Source organism: Canis lupus, chromosome 2 (genome assembly GCF_048164855.1).
Source record: "Canis lupus baileyi chromosome 2, mCanLup2.hap1, whole genome shotgun sequence".
NCBI classification, from domain to species: domain Eukaryota; kingdom Metazoa; phylum Chordata; class Mammalia; order Carnivora; family Canidae; genus Canis; species Canis lupus.
The window spans coordinates 29,114,645-29,128,321 of NC_132839.1; the positions used below are offsets into that span (position 1 = coordinate 29,114,645).

Genomic DNA, 13,677 nt, shown 5'->3' on the forward strand with positions numbered 1-13,677 from the left:
ACCCTCTGAAAGCTACGTCCTAACCAGCTGGGTGGTTGAGGGACGTGCTTGCTTCCCCGGAGCACAGTCTCTAAAAATGATGTCCTTTAAATACTTTTAAAATATGGGGTGTGCCGGCTAAGACTGTGATGCCATTAGCAGTATTGATAATGACGACATTCTTGGCATTTGCGGCAAGCCAGTTCTTTGATTGGTAGCGCCCGAGCATCGCAAGGCATCTTAGCTTCCCTGGCCCGTGATGCCTGTGTGCCAGTAGCCCCGGGTCCCTGGGACAACTACACACCCTCCCCACCCCCCCCCACCCCCACGCACGCATGCGAGCCCGCGCTTTCCTGCAAGCCCCTGGTCATGAACCCGTGAACCACGTCTAGTTAAAGCACCAGAAGTCAGAGCCTGAGGCAGACGTAGCTGCAGCATCCAGGGCTGCATCTTTGCGTGGCTTCCTGCCCACGTCCCGCTCAGCCTTGTGCCCCAGTCTCCTCCCTTGAAATGAGAACCCGCCCGTGATGCTTCTCCCCCAGTAAACCATCGGATTTCTTTGCCAGGCTGTGGTTGCTGGTTTCCTCCACCGTCTCAGCACAACGTCTCTGTGATCCCCTCTTCGGACCCACCGACCAAGACCCTGTGGCTCTTTGATATTGACCAGGACCCAGAAGAAAGACATGACCTGTCGAGAGACCACCCCCACGTTGTCAAGCAGCTCCTTTCCCGCCTGCAGTTCTACCACAAACACTCGGTGCCTGTGTACTTCCCGGCGCAGGACCCCCGCTGTGACCCCAAGGGCACCGGGGCCTGGGGCCCATGGATCTAGGCCTCCCCGGCGGCCTGCGACAGCCAGGCCACCTTTGTGCTACAAGCTGGACTTCAGGCCTTCACTCCTGTGTCTCTTGTCTCATTTGCTCTCCCAGCCCAGGTTCCCCTGGCCCCCCTCTTGTTCCCAGCCCACCCTGAGGTGTCTCATTTCAACCCCCAGTGCACTGAAGAGGCTGACGTCGCCCGCAGCGCCCCTGCTGTTGGCCAGGGTATGTGTCTAGAGGAGAGGGTGGCTGAGTTCAGCCTCTTTTTCCTGAGCCGTGGGACCGCTGGGAACTCGGCTTGAAATAGGAAGTTCTCGTCGATTCCCGGAGGCTGGAACAGCTGGCTCTCTTTGCCTCACAAGTCAGATGTTAGACTTCCCTCTGCCAATAGCTGGGTTTTATTGGAGTGCCTCGTGTTTCTTGTAACAAATGTGGGGAGCAGACAGTTTGTAATGGTTCTGCTGGCCGGGGGATCTCCCCGTCTGTGAGATATCATGTTCGGGCATGCCATGAATAACCCCCCGGGTTCAGCCCTCACTTACTCACCCTGTCACTCATCTCATGATGGAGTATAAGGCCCGTCTCATAGTTACGGTCAGCATGGCAATATGCCTGCTTCTCGGTTTGGGTTATTACAATAAAAAAAATGTGGTTTTATTCCCAGTTTTTCTTTCCAGCTGCTGCTCATTTTGTCTAGACTTCCTGCTACCCCCTCTCCCCTGCGGTTCTTTTCCTAACCTCCTCTTCACTCAGGCATCCTGTGCCTAGGAAGGCTGCCTCGCCTCCCTACTCTGAACACCACTGGTTTTTGGAACACTGCTGTGGCCTGCCTTCCCTTCGCCTCTAACCCTGAAACTGGAGCCCCACCCAGGGAAGGTGGTCAAGTCTGGCCCTGCAGGCACGCTTGTGGTGGACAGGAGGGGCTGGGCAGGTGATGTTCAACTCTGTGTCATCTGTTTGGTAAAGATTTTTCTAAGTTGCATGGAGTTTATTATCATGATGGTGGCTTTGTCTTGTAATGTATTAAGAGTTGCATGCTATTCCCCAGCAATGAGGAGAAACCCCAGGAAACAATAATATTGTCTTGGGATGATGGAAGTGGGCGGCTTGAAAGGAAATGGCCAGCATCCGAGATACCAGGCCTCGGTAAAGCAAAGGAGGGCACATCTACGTTTCTCTTGTTCCGTTTTACTGCTTGTATTAAGGTTCTGGGGTTGAGGAAAGAGGATGGGCAGTTTGACCTGCTGATCCTTTCTCAGTCCCACTGATGTCCTACTAATGCGGGTCAATCCAGAATAGCTCTCAAAAGTGTCAGATTTAGTATGTGCAAAAATGATATTCTTTTTCCCATTAGCTCCACTGTTTTGTTCACTCCTTGTCACCCATGCCTGGATCAGTGCCTGTTACAAAGAAGGCAGTCAATACTTTTTTTTTTTTTTTAATGAATGAATGGACAATTGAACAAGTTGAACAAATGAGAAAGTTGCACACCATGAAAGTACAGCTAAACACAGGGCTAAATTAAATATCTCCAACTGTTGCTTTTCTCTTCTCAAGCTGTCCTCCTGGGGTAGGAGCAGAGTCTGTGTGTCTGGACAGTCACCGTACACTCCATAGTGAAGCCATGGTGTCCTCTTCAGGAGGGAATAGGGGAAACACACCTGCCAAAGACACTCTTTGGGCAATAATCCTTAGTTCTATTCTTTATAGGACACTAGAAATTAAAACCAGCAAATAATGTGCTATAGGTCCTTGTATAGCCATCCTTCAATTTAGTAGCAGTAATTTCTGGTCACTACTAATATGTATTGTATTAAAATAAGATGATTGGAAGGCAATGGTGCTAGAGCTAAAGATACCTATTACCAACCTTTACCCCACTCCTGGGTTGGGAAACAGCTGGTCAAAATGCCATCACCTACCACTCCCACACTTGTGGTAGATACTATGAACTGAGCCCAGATGTTCCTCTGGATCCTTCTAATCCCAGTGTCTATTAATACCATAAGATTAGAGGCCATCACCACACGACAGCCATCAGCTCTCCCCACTGTGCTCCCAGGGCTGGCCCAGTTCTAGTCCCTTGGGGGCCAGGTACAACATGGATGTTCTACACTCAATTGTTTAAAGGGAGTTGTAAACACTAATTGTTGTCAAACTTTTGAGATTTTATTTTATCCATGATAGAATGTATCCCATTAGGTTTCTTTATTCCATATTAGAATGTGAACAGATTCACATTAATGTGGTTTCTTTCCAAATTTGCGTACCTTTAAAGAAAAGTTTTATTGATTGTTTTTCTTTGTTAGTACATGATTATTCCAGATCTGGAGAACAAAAAGTTTTTATCCTTTAAAATGTGTCCATAGGGAGTTTCCATTTGGGTGGTGAACAAGTTCTGAAACTACACAGTGGTGATGTTTGCACAGCATGCCTCTGAATTGTATACTTTAAAATGGTTTAAATGATAACTTTTATGTGGTTTTTTAACGTATTGGCCAATTTTATGGTATGTAAATTACATCTCAATGAAACTGTTAAATAAATAAATGTAGAACTGAAAAAAATGTGTTAGTCATTGCCCCCAGAGTGCAAACTATAAAATAACTTATTGGAGGGAGGTCAGGAGAGGGTAGGAGTGAATATAAAGTGATAATAAGAGAGTATATCTGTTCTCTATTGCTGCATAACAAATTACCCCAAAACTTAGTAGCATAAAACAAACATTTATTACTTCACATCCTCTATGGGGGTCAGGACCCCGGGAGTGGCTTAGCTGGGTGGTTCTGGCCCAGGATGTCTCATGAGATTGCAGTTAAGCAGATGGCCAAGGCTGCAGTCATCTGAAAGCTTGTCTGGGGCAGCGGATCCACTTCCAAGATGACTCACTCACAAGGCTCTTGGTTAGAGGCCTCTGTTTCTTGCCTATGGCTTCTCCACAGGCTGCTTGAATTTCCTCACACATAGCAGTCCACTTCCAGCAGAGCAAGTAATGTGAGAGAGACCGAGCAAGAGGAAGCTACAGTGCCTTAAAGACGTGACCTCCAAAGTTGTACAACGTCACTTCTCCCTTAAAACAAGTCACTAAGTCCAACCTTTACGTAAGTGAAGGAGAATTAGGTCCTGCCTTTTGAAGACAGTGTCAAATTGGTGGACATAATTGATTCTACCACGGACGATGGAGAAGAATGGGCAAAGGTAGCCTCCTGGGTAATGGATTGTCCACTCAAGTCCACATGCACTTATCAAATTCTATTTGAAGACAGATGGAAGAAAAAGCATCCAACTTTGCTATTTAGTGGTTATAATGACCATGGATCTAATCCTCTCTGTGGCTCCGGGTTTTTTTTTACTGTAGGGTGATGGGTTGAATTAAGTAAACTGTAAAATCTCTTAGATCCCTTGTGCTTAGAACAATGCCTAACACATAGTATATATTAAATAGATGGTGGTTGACTGACTCTCAGCTGACTGGACTCTGGTGTAAGAATGTGAAATAAAATTGTGCTGGGGCGCTGGGGTGACTCACTGGGTTAAGCACCCAGCTCTTGATTTTGGCTCAGGTCATGATCTCAAGGTTGTGAGATTGAGCCCCATGTCGGGCTCTGCGCACAGCAGGAAGTCTGCTTGAGATTCTCTCTCTCCCTCTGCCCCTCCCCACCACTCTCTCTCAAATAGATTTTTTTTAAAGACTATGCTAAAATAGCCAGAGATTGTGCTCCATCTTAAAAAATATTTGTTTCCTGAAAATATGATTTAAAAACTAGTTTTTTGAATGCTTAGTGTATTCCAAGCATCGTACTAGGTGCTTTAAAAGAATTATCTTGTTGCCCAAGGAAAATAAAGGCAATGTTCTTCTTAATAAATAAATAATTATCTTGTTTAATATAATTTTAAACTAAATAGAGGTAATGTTTATAAAATCTGTTCAATCATAATTATAAAGACATGCTTTCAGGGCGCCTGGGTGGCTCAGTCATTAAGCTTCCATCTTCGGCACAGGTCATGATTCTGGAGTCCTGGGATCAGGCCCCACATGGGGGGGGGGACCCCACTGAGTGTCCCTGCTCAGTAAGGAGTCTACTTCTCCCTTTCTTTCTGCCCCTCCTCCTGCTCATGCTGTCTCAAAGAGACATTTATTTAAATGAATAAATAAAATCTTAAGAAAAAAATGCTTGCTTTTCACCCCTTATATTTTTATTTTTTTATTTGTTAAGATTTAATTTATGTATTCATGATACAGAGAGACACAGAGAGAGAGGCAGAGACACAGGCAGAGGGAGAAGCAGGCTCCATGCCGGGAGCCTGACGTGGGACTCGATCCTGGGATTCCAGGATCACACCCTGGGCCAAAGGCAGGCGCTGAACTGCTGAGCCACCCAGGGATCCCACCCCTTACATTTTCTAAATGTCCAATATTTACCCAAACATAGGATTACTTAAATCAAGAAAATAAAAATAATTACTTTATCTTTTTACAAAGTACACCAGAGAAATAACCCAAGTGTTAACCAACAAATGGATGAACAAAATATATCTACACAATGCAATATTACTTGGCCAGAAAAAGAAATGGAGCTCTGATACCTGCTGCTAGAACATGGATGAACCTTGAAAATAGTATGCTAAGGGTCGCCTGGGTGGCTCAGTGGTTGAATGTCTGCCTTTGGCCCAGGGTGTGATCCCGGGGTCCTGGGATCGAGTCCCATGTCGGGCTCCCTGCATGGAGCCTGCTTCTCCCTCTGCCTGTGTCTCTGTATCTCTCTCTGAGTCTCTCATGAATAAGTAAATAAAATATTTTAAAAAGAAAAAGAAAATATTATGCTGTGAAGCCAGACACAACAGGGTAGATATTATATGATCCCACTTACATGAAATATCAAGAGTAGGCAAATTGGCAGAGGCAGAAAGCAGAGTAGAGGTTACCAGAGGCTGAGGGGAGGGAAGAACTAACGCTATTAATGGATAGCGTTTCTTTTGGCGATGATGAGAAGGTTTTAGAAATAGTAGTGATGATTGCACAACTATGAATGTAATTGATGCCATTAAATTATACACTTAAAATTGGTTAAAATGGCCAATTTTATTATATATAGATATATTTTTATTATATATAAAATATATTATATATTAATATATTTAATCAAATATAAAGAGAGAAGGAGGGAGAGAAAGGGGGGCAGAAAGAATGGAGTGGTGGGGTCTAGGTCCTCTGACCTACCAGTATAGCTGCTCTTTTAGTTCTTTTTATAGATTGGACTTCCACATAAGCCAAAACTAACTGATGGTGAGAGAAGTCAACAAACTTCTTCCCTTGGCAGAGAGAGTATTTACTGGGAAGGAACATAATGAAACTCTTTGGGATCCAGAAAATGCTCTGTATCGTGGTCTGAGTGGTCTTGGCATGGGTATACCCATGTGTAAAAACTCACGAAGACGTATACTCAAGTTTTGTACTTTAGAGTTCCTATGTTATACCTAATTAACAAGTGCTTTACAACAAAAAACACATGCCCTTACAGTAAGAGATCACTACATATTTATCTCATATGTGACCCAAATGTGCTTGGAAACATACAAACGATTGCAAATAAAATCTTTTAAACACTGCAAAGACATTCACTACTTAAAGAAGCTTTTTTGTGACTCCTTTTGTAAACACAAATTTAGGTTTTTGCTTTTACAAAACCTGAATGCATTGATTTGGCGTTCCTAAATTGAGATTTTGCTACCCCCGTTTTCCTGGAGGTTTCTGGTGCTGGGAGAGAGGTGCAAAGACCACGACATGATAGGAATGAAATTGCAGGCAAGGCCTCTGCTCCAAGAGGCTTCAGATCCAATTCTGTAGTACCAAGCTCTTTCTAGCTTAACAGTTGTTAAGACCATTCCAGCTAATACTAAACATATTGAAGTAGTTATTATCCTTCCCAGTCACCACTTAAACTTTAAAATCTTTTTTTTTTTTTCTTTTTGTTCAAGTGAAGAATAGCCACAGCTTGTGCAGATGGGTTCGTTTTCAGGCTGTTAAGACCCGGCTGCTCCCTCTGGCCATCTTCCTCACCGATCGCCGAGAGCAGGAGGTTTGAACGGCTGTAGAGGCGCCTGCCGCATCTCTCACCCTTGCTCCATTGCCACGGGAGCCACCCACTAGGTGCCACAGAGCAGAGGAGGCGTGACTCAAGTTGCCGGGAGCCTGACTTTAGGACTTTTAACCATAAGGAAACTGGAAGGGCAATTTAATTCTCAAACTAACTCACCCAAGGAACAAATCACTTGAGCTTAAGATATTTCATTTCATAACCTTTATTATTTGTCTGACAATAGAGATAATACGTCCCACTGTAACAATTTTAGAATTGTTATACAGAAAATGCATAGAGAAAATTAGACATCCCATAAAGCAGCCACCAAGAGACTGCCACCATTAACCTTCTTTCTCTTTAAGAGAGTAAATAAGTGGCCCACTTCCCAGATTGGTTTTCTTTTTTATTTTTTTTTTTCAAGATTTTATTCATTTATTCATGAGAGAGAGAGAGAGAGACAGGCAGAGGAAGAAGCAGGCTCCACTCAGGGAGTCCAACACAGGACTCAATCCCGGGTCTCCGGGATCACGCCGTGGGCTGAAGGTGGCACCAAACCGCTGAGCCACCTGGGCTGCCCCCGATTGGTTTTCAAATCCCACTGAGCCCAACTGAACCCTCCCTGGAGACTATCAAGATGGTAGATAAATAAAATGTCATTCTTTTGAAACTCTTCATTTTAATCGCATTAACGAAATACTGATCTTCCCAGCATTTTTATTCTAAGAGTACATGTTTTCACACACACTTACAAATATGAATTTTCTCTCTCTCTACACCATCTTTTCCACAAACCTCAAGAAGTGAGGGCCTCCACACACAAGGGAGTTTGTGCAATCAATCAAAGCAGCTAGTAAGCACCTGCCTTTTGGGCCAGTTTTTTTTTTTTTTAATTCAATTTGCCAACCTATAGTATAACACCCAGTGCTCCTCTCATCGTGAGTCTTGCAGTTAAGGCAGGTAAACCAGTCTCACTGTGCCTTTGTTTACATTAAGTGAACCAAAGCTGGGATTGCCTCTTATGCCAGCGTTTTGTAACTGGGATGGTTCAAGTCCACACTGTGATATGCACTGGGGGTGAGGCCAGGGGCCACTGACCAGCAAGGAGGGAGGAGGGTGAGATCAGGGAACTCCACCAACAGCAGGAGGTAGTCCCAGAACAGGGCTGGAAAGCAAGTGAGGAGGAGGAGGCTCTAGAGACAGAGGAAGTACAGCTTGACCTTTGCCAAGAGGATTCACTTAACTCCAATTATTGCTTTGTATCTATACACTCCTGACAGCAGTAGGTTTTTTCTGAATGAGCTATTTTTAAAATGAAACCCTTTGATTAGAAGGTCCTCTGAATCTGTTAGGGAAACAGCTGATTTATTTGAAAGATGCTGCTTGTTTGGACTTCACAAGACTGTTCTGGTTTTTTTGGTTCTTAGGCCAGAGCTTCAGTGAAAGCGTTTGGACTTAACACATACAGGGGGTGGAAGTATGTGTCTGCCACATGCAGGACTCCGGGACAAGAAGGGCCTGTCTCACTGGGACCCGCCTGTGTCCCGCCCCTGAGGTCTACGTACCCGGCTCCTCCGCCAAGCAGCTGAGCTCCCTGGGCGCCCGGTCGAGCAGGGCCCTTAGCGATCCCCAAAGCTCCTGGAGACCCCCAGACTCTAGCTCCCCTCGGCCTGCCCCTGCTGGGAGTCGGAACACGGTGCTTCTCCTTAAATGTGCATCTGTACTAAGAGTGCAGTTTACTACAATAAGGGAAAGCGAGGCTTTTCTTTGTCACTACGGTAAAGAGAAAAGTCTGCGGGCAATCACGGAGGAGGACAAAAGGCCCTGACACCTGAGCTCCGAACTGTCTCTGGCCTGGAGGGAAAGAACTCCGTGACCGAGCCCCTTCCGAACCCCGAGGCGTGAACCAGTTCGAGGCCAGCGTCCTCAGCGCCGGGTGCCACGCGGCGGCCTGGCCTGGGGACAGGGAAGTCCCCGCGGCCACTCCGGGGCGGGCAGCTGCAGGTGCTCGGGTCCCCTCGTCCGCCCCCCGCTGCCGCCTTCCGTCCCCGCGGCCTGCGCTCGTGTCCCGGCCACCCCCCCCCCCCGAGATCTTAGGGGGGCAGCGAGGGCGGGGGGCGGTGTGCGGCGCTACAGGCCAGGGCACAGGGGCCGAGCGGCAGGTGACGAGGGCCGGCATCACAACCGAACTGGAGGCCTAAAACCTCAAGCCCACCTGAAGGGTATTTGAACCGCTCAGCCCGGGAGGAAGTTTATCAGCGGCCCCCGCACATTCCGCGGGGGGCTGTGTCCGCGCACAGGGCACGGCCGCTGGTGCCCAAGACGGTGGCCGCACGGCGCTGGCCGCGGAGGCGGAGGCCCGCACCGGGTTCTCCAGGCCGCGGCAGCCCTGGCGCAGGGGTGATGGAAGGGGGCGCAGGGGTGCGGGGGGTGCAGGGGTGGATGGAAGGGGCGCGGGGTGCGAGGGAGGCGCAGGGGCTGGATGGAAGGGGGCGCAGGGGTGGATGGAAGGGGGCTCGGGTGTGAGGGGAGACACAGGGGCTGGATGGAAGGGGGCGCAGGGGTGTGGAGGGGCGCAGGGGTCGATGGAAGGGGGCACAGGGGTGCGCGGGGGCACAGGGGTGGATGGAAGGGGGCGCAGGGGTGGATGGAAGGGGGTGCAGGGGGTGCAGTGGTGGATGGAAAGGGGCGCAGGGTGCGAGGGAGGCACAGGGGCTGGATGGAAGGGGGCGCAGGGGTGCGGGGGGGGCGCAGGGGTGGATGGAAGGGGGCGCAGGGGTGCGAGGGGGGGCGCGGAGGCTGGTTGGGAGGGGGCCCAGTGTTCCATCCCGTCCTACGGCCTGCCGCCACCGGCGCGGTGCTGCTGGATCCTGCAGGTGCTCCTGCGCTCTTCTCGAGGGCCCACGGGCCCCTGTCCACCCGGTGTCTGAGGCTCAGCAAACACCGAGGCCCACTGGTATTCCCTCAAGTTCCGTGGTAAGGATTTCGGGGGGGGGGGGGGGAGCGGGATGAGAGGGAGCAAAGCCGAGGTTGTGAGCAACATTGCCTCGCAAGGGCCTCTCCTTGAAGAGGCACAAAGACTATGTTTAGATCCAAATACTATGTTTTTGTTTAAAATACCACAAATTAGAGAGCAATGTGTTGGTCAGCAGGACCTAGTGATAGGAATGCTTGGTCTTGGGCAGCCCCGGTGGCTCAGCGGTTGAGCACCGCCTTCGGCCCAGGGCGGGATCCTGGGGTCCCGGGGTCGAGGCCCACGTCGGGCTCCCTGCATGGGGCCTGCTTCTCCCTCTGCCTGGGTCTCTGCCTCTCACTCTCTCTCATTAATAAATAAATAAAATCTTTTTAAAAGAGAGAGAGAAATGCTTGGTCTTCTATAGTTAGCTAAACACTGTTGCCTTCAGCAAAAAGTTCTGCAACCGAGCCGTGGGCCGACCACAGCTCCTCTTCTGTGGAGGGATAAACGGCGGGGCGAGGGGTTCCCTGCTCCTCCCTGCTCCTCCCTGCTCCTCCCCTGGCCGGCCTGCCTGGCCTGGTGCTCCCGAGGGCTCGGCTCCTTCGGCACAGCCACCCCAGCGGCCCCTGTGCCCCGGTCCCCACCCACGCAGGCCCACGCGGTCGCCAGGGGAGCCACGCCAAGGGGTAGCCAATCCACCCCCAGCAGGGGAGAAGCAGCCTGCCCTTGGACAGGGAGGCGGAGCAGAGCAGACAAGGTGGTGCCATGAGTCTCTCCTCTGTCGTCAAGGTTTTTGGGTTTTTGTTTTGTTTTGTTTGTTTTCCAGGTTCATAATTTATTGTTGAAATTGAGTATCAGGTGATGAGTTGACATTGGCCTCTCCAAGCATGGGACTTAACAGATGAGGTCCAAGTTAAAGTCCATTTATGTTGCTTTCACAGCTGGCGTTTTTTTAGACCCTAATTTGAAGTATAAAAGCAAAGCAATGCCTCCACGTGTGGCCAATACACAATTCATTCTACCTGTGAGAGTATAAGAGTTGAAATATTTTCTGATGCCAGTGAAATGGAATTGGGCATCGGTTTCTGGACCTGCCATGATTTCAATCTTGCAAAAGGTAGCAATTCCACTGATTGTGTCTTCAATGTACGCAGCTAACCTGTCATCAAGGTTTTAGGTGTAACCCTCAATAGGTGGAACTCGCCCGCCCTCTCACCAGGTCGTGTTATCCCACAGCTCTAAGACTTGCTGGTGTGACAGGCTTTAAAATGTTACATTGTTTTGTGTTTCTTTCGGTACCAGGAGATTGGACTTTTCCATATTTTTATTGGCCCATATGGCTCTTTTTTGAGTGTCCTGATCACCACTCTCCCTCCCTGGTGCCACCCATCCTGCCTACAGGGAGCAGGAGGAGGGGGAACAGAGGGCCCAGCCAAGAGGGTAGCGCAAGGAAAAGCCATCCTTCGCTTGCACCCGAGCCATCACCTCCGCTGGGGCTGCTGGTGACTCACAGGCCGTGCATTCGGTGTGCTCCACTCTCTGCTTTATGCTCAGTCTTTGGAACTGTGTTAGGAGGCAGGGAAAAGTAAGAGGAGTAGAAGGAACAGACAAGATCCTTTCCTTACAGACGGAGTCAAACAGACTTGTGAGAAAGGCGAAAATTTGGTGACCCTTCGAAGTGATGTTCTTTTATTATTGGAACAGAAGCGCTGTGTTGGGGGTGGGGGGCGATGGATGGAGAGGGGAGACCTCTGACAGCGGCCCCCAAACCCCACTGTGACCCCAAACTCATCAAGGCTGGTGCACATGCACTTGGCAAAACGAAGCCCTGCAGGTACAGACTCACCCTGAGGGTCAGTTAAACCGAAGCTAGCTTCTTCCTCAGCGTGTCCCCTGGGGTGATCCCACCCAACTGCACACGTGAGAGAAGTTCGGTCTCTCCCCATTGACAGCGCTGTCCTGTCACACCTTCAGACCCTTGTACCTGGGCTGACCCATCTGAGTGGGGTCCCTGAAGCCCCTCTCCCCCGAGTCAGCCTCATGAGGGAGGGCAGTGCCCTCTGTATAAACAGCTCAGAATTGAAACTTGCATTCCACTTTTAGCCTTGCCTTTTTTAGTAGGAATAATCCTAATGCCTTTCATCTGAGTTTCTGCACTTCGGCTCTTCCAGTCTGCCGGTGCCCCAGTGATCCCCAGCCTAGGATCACACAGGCTAGTGCCTTTGCATACGCGGTTCCTCCGGCTTTTTTCTGGACTAGCTCCTCCTCCAGGTCTAAACATCGTGGGCTCCTTCCCCCGGGAAGCTTTCCCGGGCCCTGCTGGACGGGGATGGTGTTCCTATGAGAAGGGACATCACACTCCATTGTTATTCCTGTATAAATAAATGTCTGTCTTCCCCAGCAGGCGGAAATCTCATGTCTGGCGTGTTTAATGGAATATCTTTGTCTCAGAGAGCCATGCTTGGCAATTAGACAATGCTAGTTGAATGAGTTCCATTTGTTGAATTCAGAGGACCCAATCATCCTTCAGTTTGAGGGTGACAGGGAAGTCCCTGATCTAGCTCTTGCTCTCAACCTGCAGACCCTGCCCCTACCCTACCTGCAGACCCTGTTTGCCCAGCCTGACAACAGCCGCACCCCACTGCCTGCTCTGGGGAAATGTGTGTCTGGAACCTTGGCTATCTTCAAAGGCTTTATCAGTATCAGCTGGAAGGGCTTCAGCGCCTTCGTCAAATCGGGTGAACAATACACTAGCCAGACTCCTCGGGCAGGCTTTGTTTATCCTGGGATCTCCTCCAAGATATCAGCTGATGGCTTCAAACACTTTTTATGGTCTCAGATTCGGACAGACTCAGATTTTCCCCCTTCATCTTCCAATCCTTCCCTAAGATTTTCCTCCTCGCGTTTGTTCAAGCTTTATTACAGATGCTTTTCCGTGCACGACTTTCCCTGCAGAAAACTGGCTTCATGGCTTCCACTTGCAGCTAAGTCTTGCAAATGCCAAAGGCAAGCTGGAAAGGGCAGATGGCATATTTCCTGATGCTCTTTTGTTATCGATCCATATTTACTCAGGCTTTTCTCCTTCCACAGGGTGGGAGTGGGTGGGGGTTTTTGGTGTAGATATAATGGAGATAAACTAGAGATTTCCTTAAGGAAAGTGGAGTTGAACAATTTTTTGAAGACAAGGATTGGGGATAATAGAGATATAAGCTTAGCTACCTAGGTGCAGACTAGGATAGCATGAGTCTTGATGAAAAGTGTAAGGCACAAATGTGTTTAAGACCATACACAGGGGTGCCTCAGCCAGTTAAGCAGCTGCCTTCAGCTCGGGTCATGATCTTGGAGTCCTGGGATCCAGCCTACATTGGGCTCCCCGCTCAGCAGGGAGTCTGCTTCTCCTTTTCCCTCTCTCTCCTCTCCTCCTCTCTCTCTCTCTCTCTCTTAAATCTATATCTATCTATCTATCTGTCTATCTATCTATCTATCTATCTATCTTTTAAAAAAAGACCAGATTTATCTCCTCCAGTTTCTGAGAGTCAGGGTGGACCTTAGCTCGGTGACTCTGGATGAATGTTCTCATGGGGTGGTCATCTCAAAGGCTTGATTTGGGAAAGGGTGGGTAGGATTCAAGAGAGAGCATGAGTACCCACAATGGAAGCTGCAACCATTTATAACTAATCTCTCAGAAATGATATCCATCATGTCTGCCATATTCTGTTTGTTAGAAGCCAGTCACTAAATCCAGCCTACCCTCAAGGGGAGGAAATTACTCAAGAATGTGGATGCCAGGGGGCAGCAATCCCTGGGCACCTTGTCAGGCTACCCACCGTGTGCCTCCACCCAG

General features: G+C 48.8%; 1 protein-coding gene and 1 pseudogene across 5 annotated transcripts in view; one reads left to right on the forward strand and one right to left on the reverse strand.

The window, feature by feature from the left end:
• The window catches only part of ARSB (arylsulfatase B), a 187,445-nt gene that overhangs the window by 165,853 nt on the left and 7,915 nt on the right, over window positions 1-13,677 (forward strand). The window contains exon 7 of one of the 5 annotated variants that reach the window (XM_072793963.1): window positions 6,777-6,898. The exons of 3 other annotated variants lie outside the window; for them this stretch is intronic. In XM_072793963.1, coding sequence (XP_072650064.1) covers window positions 6,777-6,883 — 107 coding nt within the window. In that variant the 3' untranslated portion in view covers window positions 6,884-6,898. Of the gene's footprint in view, window positions 1-545; window positions 2,963-6,776; window positions 6,899-13,677 lie in introns of those variants that run through there. One more of the 5 variants, XM_072793962.1, reaches the window with a different exon arrangement.
• Window positions 10,758-10,951, reverse strand: LOC140609950 (ATP synthase membrane subunit K, mitochondrial pseudogene; annotated as a pseudogene).